The following is a 12,232-nucleotide window of genomic DNA, read 5'->3' on the forward strand; positions in this document are numbered from 1 at the left end:
CTCTGACTTGGTTGTGTGTGTGTGTCGTGTCTCCACCGCAGTTACAAAGTGTGACGGGCAAAGAAAGTTTCGCTGTAAGAACGGGGAGTGTATTGACAGCAGCAAGGTGTGTGACAACGTGAAGGACTGCAAGGACTGGTCGGATGAGCCCATGAAGGAGTGTGGTAATTAGTTTCTATTTCTCTTTGCGCACCGACACACACATATACTCATTAGTGCATTCACCACCTCCAGCATGCGTGGATGTACACACACACCAGTGTGATCGTGTTCGTCTGCGTAATGTGGGTGGCCACTCTTCTCGGTAAAAAAAAAATGGTTTCATTAAGGCAGGGTGAATCGGGACATTTCTCAACAGCCTCGTTACGATCAAAGAGCCAAGCGGCTTTGCCCTCTGGTGCGATCTTAGCTCGGAAATCGTGACTGGACTACATCGCCCATACGGAACCACGCGGATTATCTACACACCTTAGATAATTACCACTTAGCGAGAGCTCCGGTCACGGATCTCGCATGACAAGCTGCACACAGAGAGAGAGAGGCATTTCAGAAAAAAACATACCTGTTAATTAATAGTAATTTAATATGTACTGAGTACATACGCTACTCAAGTACAAGTAGAAGACTCCAGGGATTACTGAAGGCACTCGCGTTTCACTTGTGTTATTGCTCTGATGTAGAAGCCAGTCACGTGGCTTTAAAATGATAAGTGAGCGCGCTGCCCTTTCAGCTCGCTCTGATCTCCAGGCAGGTGGATGTGACCTGTAATGAGATTGCCTTGTGACCATATCATTAATGTTAAACACGATGTTCAGCGCATCAGACCTGCAGCACCTCTTTCGTTCTCGCTATAGCTTACGACTGCTGTTACGCCACTGTGTCTCCGATAGTTCTTTGTCCGAGGCCAAAGCGGTGTAAAATGGTAAAAATGAAACATTTGCACGCATGCATTTTGTTAATGGGAAACATGTGCATGTATGATGTGAATGAAAAAGGGGAGCCACTCATAAAAAGCACGAAAGTAATGGTCCAAAACTCCTCCGGGTGCTTTAGAGTTCAGTCACACAATATGGGGGAAAGTATATGGGCATCTGAACATTGCACTCATACAGTTTAACGTCACACCATATAATCGTGTCTATTATTATATAAAAAACATGTATAACAACTTCTTCTTTCCACAAGATTCTGGAACTTTGCCGCATTGATTTGCTCCCATTCAGCCGCAATAACATTAGTGAAGTCGGCAAACGATGTCAGGCAACAAAGCTGTGTGCAGGCCCGTCCACTTCCTTCATGCACCGCACCGCTTTGTGCAATAGCGTCCGGCCATGTCGGGAAAGGAAAAAGAACGCTGCCAAACTGGCCAAAAGAAAGTTGGACAGTGAAGTTGACATATCACGATGAATCAGTCCTGAGAAGTATCACTTAGTTGGTACAAATATCTGTCCACACACACACACACACACACACACACACACACACACACACACACACACACACACACACATACATACGTATAGTATATTATGTAGCTGGCCTGCTAAAATGAATTGGTTTTAACTTTCTTTGACCTCAATACTATATTTATACTGGGTTGATTTGTTTTTATAAGATAAAATACATATATACCGTAAATTGCAACCATATATATATATATATATATATATATAGATAGATATAGATATAGATATAGATATAGATAGATATAGATATAGATATAAATATATATATAGATATAGATATATATATATATATATATATATATATATATATATATATATATATATATATATAGATATATATATATATAGATCTATATATATATATATATATATATATATATAGATCTATATATATAGATATATATATATATATATAGATCTATATATATATATATAGATCTATATATATATATATCTATATATAGATCTATATATATATATATATAGATCTATATATATATAGATATATATATATATATATAGATCTATATATATATATATCTCTCTATATATATATATATATATATATATATATATATATATATAGAGAGAGAGAGATATATATATAGAGATATATATATATTCCTGCCGTCTCTCTCTCTCAGTCTCACAACCTGTAGCTTTGACGCTTGAATCTTTAATGTACGCCGGTAATGAAGTACCAGCTTTAGTTTTCAGTAGCGATCCCTCGCTCCTCCCTGGAGGGGAGTTGAAAGACAAAGGAATAAGTGGAGGTGCAGAAACGGATACAAAAAGGAAAAGAACATAAAGGAAGCATAACTGAGAGGGAGTCCAATCTGTTCTTCTGTTCTAAAATACTGAAAAGAAATTTAAAAAAAAAAATAGCAAAGCGGTAAAACGTGGTAAACGTGTCCAAGCTCCCCGCTGGGGAATGATTGATTTCAGGTGCATTTGGCTAAGACTGTGCCATGGACACACACACACACACACACACACACACACAGATATACATACTGTCTACACACACACTTTTCTACTGCTTTTATGCATAATCAGTTTTTTGAAGAGACATTTTATGTGTACTACTTTACAGGACGTACTTATCCCAACTTTTGGTGTTTATCTTTCTATCCTACTCTTTCTCTGTGTTTCATCCAGACTGATATTTTTCCCCCCCCGTCTGGAGTTATTTGACATTCAACTCTTCTTTTCTTCCCTCCCGTCTTCTGCCCGCCTCGTCCTCTACCCGTCCTGCCTCTCGCTCAACAGGCCTGAATGAGTGTGCAGACAACAATGGCGGCTGCTCCCACATCTGCAGGGACCTCAGGATCGGGTATGAGTGTGACTGCCCCTCCGGGTATAAACTCCTGGACAAAAAGACTTGTGGAGGTAAAGAAAAAAGAATTATGCAAAAAGTTGTGCCAAAATGAAAAACTACCGCCTCAAAGCGATACTTCACCCCAAAAGATACCATTTATATTCTCACACAACCGTTCAGACATCCGACTGTGCGTTTTAAATAATAGGGGTTTTAGCAAAGATGTATTTGTTTGGCAAGAACATTTTGTAGGTGAACTGTTCCTTGAGACATTTTTATTGAGCTCTGTGAGAACCATGGGAGCGCCGTGAAAGTTTTATAGCATTTCTAACCTAAATATCGTTCATATTCTTGTAAAAAAAAAACATGTTGACGGGCTTAATGCTGCCACAAGTGCTGCACTTTAAATCTCACTTTAAATCTCTCCCAGACGCCGTGAATTTGGCGATTAATCGCAGTTAATTGCAGAAAAATCATGCGATTAATCAGTTACATTATTTTCAACTTTACCCAGCGCTGATACACATATACGCTTCAAAGAAGAGCTCAAATGATGTAACTGTCTGAAATCACGTTGGCAGATTTTCGCATTCCTTCTCCTACACAAGTTAAATGAACAAGATTAGACACAAAGTCAGCTTTAAACAGTTTGAAAGTGATTTGTTTTACTTGAGACGGAGCCGGGGAAGCAGTTCCCCCGCTCTCCATCTCGGTGCTAAGCTTTAAACACATCCCCAATCCTGAACTCAGAAAGATCAAATTGGTATTGATCTCCTCATCGGGCCGTGGGTTCGCTGGCAAACAAGCCGCTTCCCAAAGTGTTGGACTGTTGTTTTATTTGGTTTAAAGTTGTTTAAATGTGCCAGCCTGTGACTGAGCATCTCTGTCGTGCAGCTAGCGTGAAAACAAGTCTGTGCAGTGGACAGGTGAAATAATCTGTTGACACGATATTCAATCGCATAAAGACAAGTGCAATGAAATATTTCTCACCACCAGATTCCTCCTTTGACTTAGAAACAGTAAGATATAGAATACTGTTTACATATTTAGTGGAAATAACATAATAATACACCACAGTGATCCATCTGCCATGTCCCAATAGTATCTGATGCCTCGGCCTGAAAGATAGAAATCCTCGAAACTCCATTTGAAGAATCGGCGTCTTGATTGTTAACATGCTAGATGGAGAAAATGGAGATGGAGAAAAGGATTTGTTGTGTGTCTGTAGACCTCTTTTGACCAACTCGGTGCCATTTCTCTCCACACAGACATCGACGAATGCGAGAACCCCGACGCGTGCAGTCAGATCTGCATCAACTACAAAGGAGATTATAAGTGCGAATGCTACGAAGGCTACGAGATGGACCCTGCCTCTAAGACCTGCAAGGCTGTGGGTGAGTTATTTATCACACACATACCCTTACACCCGTTTTCCCCCGGTAGAGACACACACTGTCGTAGATGGAAGTTCCCACCGAAATACAGACACGGGCACACGTGTACTCGAAAACGAATCGCACGTTGATGCTCGCTCTTTTATGCACCAGTTCCTCTCCCGCTTCAGCACCCGTGGCGACCGAGGCACATCCCACACTATTCTCCCACCGTGGGATTCTGAGAACCGAGAGGCTCGCTCAGTATGGAGGCCGAGCCCGGCAATCTGTGCAAAGATAAATATTTGCCACCTTTTTTTTTTTCTCTCTCTCTGCAATCCTCGCTAATGAAAAGTTTGCAGCCAGCTGCCTTCTGCTCTCTGGAGTGTCCAGGGAAGGATGTGGGAGGGATGGATGGGGGGGGGAGGAAGGAGGCTGCCCACTCACAGTGGGACATGAGCAGGGTCCGTACCTCTGGTCGGCCCGGGTAAACACTCTGAGCGCTGCTATGAATGAAAATCAAATATTGTCATCCGTTGACCGATAGCAACGCTTTCGGTCAACAACCATTGAAACGTACAGATAATTCCTGCCGCCGCTAACAAACTACAAATGATACCGAGCGGGTCTGAATGCAGAATTTCAGTGCTGTTGGTAATTTTAAACATTTCACGTTTCCCATTAAAAAAAAAAAAAAAGGAAGTAAATGACCTTGAGAGGATTGAAAACTATAATTAGTTAATTATCAGTGTTTTATCTACTGTGTTATAAAGTCTTCAGGAAACATAACCTTAATACCCTGCAACTACACATTTACCTAAATTGGGAAATGACCCTTCAACTGATTGAGTTACACAACAAATGAACTTTTCTGCGCGACAAAAGAGAGAAAAAAGTGTAACTAGTGATTACCGCCATCGGTCTCTGGTTGAGTCATTATCGGGTGAACTGGTCTGTTAATGAGGAAGTTTAAAGCAGAAAACAGGTCCTCGCTCCGAAGCTAAGTGGCATAAAAAACACCATTGATTACTTCGCGCCTCTTTGTGTGAATCTTTATTACCGTTAAGCAACGCAAACAGTCCTTGTCAGAGGCCGGGACGTTTATTAGAATAGAGGATCGGCGAGCAGCGGCGGGGAAAAAAAAAAGATGAATGGCTATCTCTCGGCGCCAGGATTATTGTTTATGTCGAAGTTTATTTATTCAGAGGCACAAATAGAGATGGGACCATAAATACAGAGATGTTTGCTTCATGAAGCTGACATAATGTGGACCTAATGAAGCCTTATTTGCCCGTGAACTCATTCCGAGATGCTCATATTTCACCCAATCACACACACACACACACACACACACACACATCAGTACGTGTATACGCTTTAAATTCCGGTCACACATCTGAACATGCAGTTATTTCGAGGAGGCTCATCAACATTAGTGCACAGACGCTGGACAGCAGGAGTGACACGTCCTTTGATGAGATGTGGCACTCGCCGAGTGCCAATATCATTCCCGTGCATTGAAGCTAAGGCTGTTATTTGTGCTTTTATCCCAGAGTCACACAGCAAAACACAATGTCACCCTCTAGTTAAACGCGATGGCACATGAAAGGTTTTATTTTCCACCCCATTTTCTACTTGTGGAAGTTGCAAATAACTAAAAGAAGAGGAGTCGCGCTACCTGTGCTCTTTGTGTTCTTTTCTAATCCTAACACTTGGTTTCAGGCCCCGCAGATTAATTTTTGGGAGTAATATGCAACACTAGCGATGCTAATTAAAAGGAAAGTCCCAGATTGGAGTCATGATGCGTCCCCTGGTCTTAGCTGGTGTTTGTGGATGTGTGTCGCGTGTTTGGATCGGTACAAGGCAGCGTCCATTAAGAGCCCCGAGAAAAGACTTGCTCTACACTAATTGCATTCATTGTTTTTGTGTTTACACAGTTATGGGTGTGTGATGCCACTCACTGAGTCGCGACTTGAGTTATTAATTGTGCGTGTGTGTGTGGGTGCAGCTTCTTCAGCCGTTTGGTTATCTGTCATCTTTAACTCAGAGTTGATCCAAATGTAATTGGACAGCCACGACCAAGATAGTGAAAGAGAGGAATGGAAACATGAAGGAATAAAACACCTACTTGCTTCTCAAAGGAGATGACTTGTTTGCTTTTGTGGTGTTGTTCCTCATTATCGCCATTCTTTCTAAGGATCACCATGGCACTGTTTCCTGAGAAAATGTGTATTATTGCATAACTGCGTTATAAAAGATGCAAAATAAAGTTCACGGCTGCGACTAGAACTCAAAGCGAATTGAAAAAAAAAAAGATTTCTACTTGTCCATAATCATGAAAAAGTAATGTCAATTATCTTATTGTTGGATTCAAACATATTCAAGATTGCTAAACGTTGGGAGAAAAACGTATTCACGCTTCATGAGTTACTGTTTCACTGTTATATTCAGACTTCTCATCCTACTCTCTCTGTTTAATCTTGCACACGACCATGAGACTGTTTCTGTCTGAAAGAACGTGCAATTCCATTGTTAGCATACCACGCCGAGGCCAATCTAAAGACGTCATGAGGGAGGGAGATTTTTCTCACACTAAACAACCAATTATTAATAGCGCTGCAGATTTCAAATATGCTAACATCCTTCCATACAATTAAATTGCTTTTTTTTTTATGGCAAAACAAAAGTTTATCAAATGTACAGACAGGAGTGAGGATAAGAATGAGGATGATGCGTCCGGATGGATCCTATTACAGGTTCGTCCATGTTTGATAAAAACAGGACACGCTGTCGCGACGATGCAGAGGAAATTCGCAAACTGTCTCTGGAGCAAAGTCATACTTTGTGTTTTTGCTCTTGTTTCCTCCTCTTTGTTCCTCGTCTTATCTACAGAGCACTGCGGACTTAACCACAGTGCCAGGAGCAGTTATTTCCCACACTTGACAGTTTGAGCACACACTTTTCAAAATGAGTTTCAAGAAGTGGTCAGATTTTCCCCATTGTCAAAAAGATTTTGCCGTGGGACCCGAGATGTCGTGGAACACTGTCAAACCTCGTCTCGGTGTTTCCCGTTGTCTCATGCTTGTAAATAGACAAACGCATAACATTGGATTCTGTCGGAAATATTAACCCAGAATACAAATGTACATATTCATCATCGATTGTGTCTGTTCTCTCAAATAGCGGGCGCGACTTTAAAATGTCGGCGCACAAATTACCAGAAGGGCAACAATTTCTCGTCTCCTCAGTCCATCATGAGAATAATGCAGGTTTACAGAACTTTGTCCTGAGGAATGTGAGCACGTCGGATGACTTTCTGACTTTTGAGGTCCGTTTCTGTTCGCCGCCGCGGCATCTGTCACACCGACTACAGCTGAACACCCCCGTCGTCTCGCCGAGTTTCACACCTTTCTCTGACCTTTCCGTCTGACGTTGTGATCTCACTTTGCATCCCCACAACGTAAACATCTCCTCTCGTGGTCGACGGCATTCCCCCCCAGCCCGTATTTATCTTTTCCCCGCATTATCTTAATTGGCCAGGAGCCCTGAACTGTCAATGCAGATGAAAACACACCTCCGGGAGCCTGTTCTTGTTTGGAAATCTGACTGTTGCTCTGCTGGGATATATTGAGGAGAGATTACGCTGCACTTTCCGCTGACATCTTTTGGTGTCGTGGCCTGAGGAAAACAGTGACTCAGCTTCTTTTCTTTTTTTTTTTTTACCTCCTCAAGGAGATATTGCTGCGACAACAGTGATGAGGGATTAGAGTCGTTGCCTTGAACAAATGGGTCAGAGGGATTGATGAAGGATACGTTAGATCCTGTCTGTTCTTGTTACACATCCTTCTAAATGCTACTCTCCGTTTTTTATCCCGGCTTTCTTGCTTTCCTCTTGCTCCCATATTGCCCAACTTTCTTTCCCTTTATGTCACGCAATCCGTTAATGCCTTTCCCTTACTGCTTCCTTTCCAATAACATCCTCTTCCTCTTCATTCCTCCATGACTCTACCTGCATCTTCAGTGATGGAGACTGATGATGGAGACAGAAAGGTGGTCCATCACATTTGCTTGTGCCTGTCTCTCACTACTTGTGTTTCTCCCCGTCTCTCTCCCTCTCTCTTTCCCTCTCCCCGCCCCCCCCAAAAGAAAACGCCGCCCACGCAGCAGGTGAAATTGATGGTTTCAAACCTAGTCGTCAGAGGAAAATGATTGAATCCAAACAGTAGTGGAAATGCAACGTGTTCTCCCTGTGCAGTAGTCCGTATTAAACCCAGGCCGAGGAAACCTATTGAGGAAAAGTACAAGTCTGTGTGTGCGTGTGTCAGTGCGATTGTTGCCCAACTTTGTCTCGTTACGTGGCATTTCTGCTTTACTGGACAGCGCGGAGCGGAGGGTAACTCCACAGATAGGAGAGAGAGAGAGAGAGAGAGAGAGAGGGAGAGAGAGAGAGAGAGAGAGAAGTGAAGCTGATCGAAAGAAGCACGAAAATGAGACGGATGGGTATTTGTGCGAAAGCGAGCCAAAGATGAAGACAGAGAGGGAAGCGAGCGGGCAGACGGACAGAATTTTTCCGAGGCGAAGCAGAGCTGCTGAGCTAAAAGTCAACAAAATAATTGGATTACAGTTTGATGAGTGATATTGATGATTTCGAAGTAAATTTGATAGATTTGTGAGCGTGTGCAGTGAGTTGTCTCCACCGTGTGCAGGCATGCATACACATGAATTGAGTATATATGGATAGATTATTTGTGTAATGTACATCTGTATCTGTGTGGACGAAAGAGGGGCAATTTTGAAAAAGCCTGACTCGCCTTCAGCCTGCTGAAAAATCTACCCGGCGATAGCTGATGTGCCGGACAGCAGCACGTACGGCTGAAGAGAACCCAGAAACGTACTTTTGACAAGCTGTTGTTTGTACTAAAAATAGAACGATGTGTCACGACTAGTTGTCGGTCCACTTTATCCACCTGCACATTGTGCTTCATTACTTCGTCCCGCGGCATCACACACACTCTATACACACACACTCAAAGACTCTTTCAATGGAAAGTGTCCTTATCAGTTAGCTGCAACTTGCATAATCTATGTGTTACCTTTCTGCGATGCATAATTGTGTGAACACCATAATGCACTAAAAATATGTCTGTTCAGTCGGTTACTTTTTTATTTGGATGATTTCAAACATCAAACATACATGAGTTGAGGGTTAAGAACCATACTAGTACAAATGAAAAACAAGACCTTGGTTATCCTACACTATGTCTCCTCTCGGTGATAAAAATCATCACTCGACACCACGCATGGCGTGGTTGTAGATAACAGTGTGTGAAGGTTTTTAACAGTACTGCTGAAGTACATATAAAGGGCAAAAAAAAGGGCTGGAGCGAGCACTCTTATTGATTTTTAGCTTTAAATAGGACAAACAGACCAACGTTTTAACACTACCTTGTATCTATCAAAATCACGGCCAATGTATATATAGCCAACACCATAAAGGAGGTGGACTCTCATCGGACACTCAGTTGAACTGGATCTAACAGCTGTTGTGTAATGGATCCAATGGCAGGAGGGACAGTATCATAAAAATAATAGTAATTATTTCATTTATAGAGCACATTTCACAGACAAAGAGGTCATAAAGTGATGTACAGATTAAAAAACACAGTAAACGCATAAGATGGAGCAGCAAAAAACACATTAAAACAAATAAAAAAAACAGATAAAAGCAGGTTGTAGGTATTTAAACAAACGCCAGCATGAACATGTAAGTCTTTAGTTGTTTTTTAAAAGACATCACCGATTCAGCGAACCAAATTTGTACAGGGGAAGTGTTCCCGAGCTTAGTAGCCGCTGCCTCGAAAGCTCGGTCACGGCGGGTCTTAAAGCGAGCGTGTGGGACGGACAAAAGCATTCTGGGTCATCCGCAACGGGTTTATTGCAGATTTGCCGAGTGCGGAGAAAAGTGCGCCGCGGTAATCAATACGCGATGAGATGAAAGTGTGTACGATCGTCTCTAAATCACGTCAGTATCACCGTTCGAAACATTATCCTCACATTACTGCAACAACTTTGAGAAGTTTCCGGGCTACAGTGCGCTGTCAGTTCATAGCACAATGTGACCGCGTCCGTCTCAGCGGGGATTGCGTCACAAGATGCAAATATGCAGGTTGACTCTCAGGCCGTGTGTTACAATTTATGTGTCATTTTTCAAGATCAGCAAATGTTTCCATGGCACGCATACACCAGCACACTCATGATTGGCACTATTGCAAACGGCCCACGTCGAGTAGAAAGAGTTGTAAAGAGTTGCTAACGTAGTTTAATAGCCGTCAATGGTATCGACACATCTCTTGGGAATTTTGCTCACGTCAAGTTGTAATTGAAAGATGTCAAACGGTTCTCGAGGCGACGTGCTCAAACGCGGTCGTGACGTGAAGGTGTTCACCCCTCCCCCCCCCTCTTCTTCCTCAGGAAAGAGTCCGTACTTGATGTTCACCAACCGCCACGAGATCCGGCGCATCGACCTGCTGAAGAGTGAATACACGCAGGTGGTTCCTACGCTGAAGAACGCGGTGGCCCTGGATGTCGACGTGTCCACCAACAAGATGTTCTGGTGTGATCTATACCATCGTAAAATATACAGGTACACACACAGAGACACACACACAAGTAAATGTGATTTGAAAAAGCCTCTTTTCTTGTTTTTCAGCTGTTTTGTCATCCTGTTTCTCTTCTATACATCCATCTTGTCTGTTTCAACTTGCTACACTTCTGGTAGTGAGACAGGTACATCTGGGGGATGGCTGGCTGTGCGTATGTGTGTGTGTGTGTGTGTGTCCATGTGTGTGTCACACCTGGAGGGCTGTGTCATCTGTCAGTAAAAGGTGGAACTGTTTGTCCTTCACAGACATGAAATAGGTGCACACAATACACATATATAGTGTGCGTGTGTGTGTGTGTGTGTGTGTGTGTGTGTGTGTGTGTGTGTGTGTGTGTGTGTGTGTGTGTGTGTGTCTCTTATGGCTGGCAGGTAGTGGGAGGGGCTTTCTATCATCTCAGCTGAGCCATATGCTCTCTCTAATTTCACTGCCTCAATAATCACCGCTATTACTCATCTGCATACACACACACACACACACCCGCATACTTCCACATTAACTCAGAGATTTATTCAAGGGCTTCTGAGGGAGAAAAGGAGAAGTTAACTCATTCGTGATGATGAACTCTTCTATGGACACATAAACACTTTACACAGCCAGCCACAGGTGGATTTGTACGGAGTGGTTCTCGGTTGTGTTTGCGTTTGTCACACATTGAAAAAAAAAGACAAAAGCATGAAAGTGTTTTGTGTTGCATGTTATCATTTTTGAACGACTGTAATACGATCCAAAACTCTAAGTATACATAAGTACCTTTGAGATTACCTTTGAGTACTCCTTTAGATAGATCCTCAGCAGAATAGTTTTACTCCCGTTTCTCTTCGTGAAGACACACGGCAAGATGTTACATAACAGCGATGTCACCAAGTGCCAAATATGATTTCCATTTTCCAGCCCATTCCTGCATTCACCTTGCCTGGCTTCAGATCTCCAAATTGCCATCCCAGCTTTTTAGATTTGTTTAGCAGATGTTTGCACAGGTCCGGTGCTCATTGACCAATCGGAGTTTTTTTGTCGGCAGGATTACGAAAGGTGAAGTCGTCTTCCTCCCTTCTGCAGACAACTTGCTCCCAGAATACAGCCATAAAAGATATAGCGAATAAAAAATGCCCAGAAAAATAGTAATCGGCAAACAGAAATGAACTACTTTATAATCAAAGTGTCTTTGTGAAGAACATTTCATTACCGTCTTTTCGCAAATGCAACAGCAACTTCTGAGTCGACTGTGGTGGTTCTTTGTACATCTTCATTACTTTATTCCTCATATATAATGCGGCAAGGATACTTTCCTGTTTTAAATGGCTGAACACCTTGAATCTCAACGCTACAGACATGATTCATCCCACCTTTCACCAGAGCGTTACTTACTTTCCAGTGCGGCACTTTTTCTTCCGATGAGCATTTCACAAAACAGAA

The 12,232-nt window shown here is 42.4% G+C and overlaps 1 protein-coding gene across 5 annotated transcripts in view; it reads left to right on the top strand.

The window, feature by feature from the left end:
• Positions 1 to 12,232, top strand: part of lrp8 (low density lipoprotein receptor-related protein 8, apolipoprotein e receptor) — a 160,862-nt gene that overhangs the window by 120,041 nt on the left and 28,589 nt on the right. For all 5 annotated transcript variants that reach the window (XM_068590085.1, XM_068590086.1, XM_068590083.1 and 2 more), the window contains 4 exons: positions 42 to 164; positions 2,736 to 2,855; positions 4,053 to 4,178; positions 10,629 to 10,800. In XM_068590085.1, coding sequence (XP_068446186.1) covers positions 42 to 164; positions 2,736 to 2,855; positions 4,053 to 4,178; positions 10,629 to 10,800 — 541 coding nt within the window. The remainder of the gene's footprint in view (positions 1 to 41; positions 165 to 2,735; positions 2,856 to 4,052; positions 4,179 to 10,628; positions 10,801 to 12,232) is intronic.

This window comes from Clinocottus analis, unplaced genomic scaffold (assembly GCF_023055335.1).
Source record: "Clinocottus analis isolate CAN_PGR_092001 unplaced genomic scaffold, fCliAna1.0.p SCAF_23, whole genome shotgun sequence".
In the NCBI taxonomy this organism is placed as follows: domain Eukaryota; kingdom Metazoa; phylum Chordata; class Actinopteri; order Perciformes; family Cottidae; genus Clinocottus; species Clinocottus analis.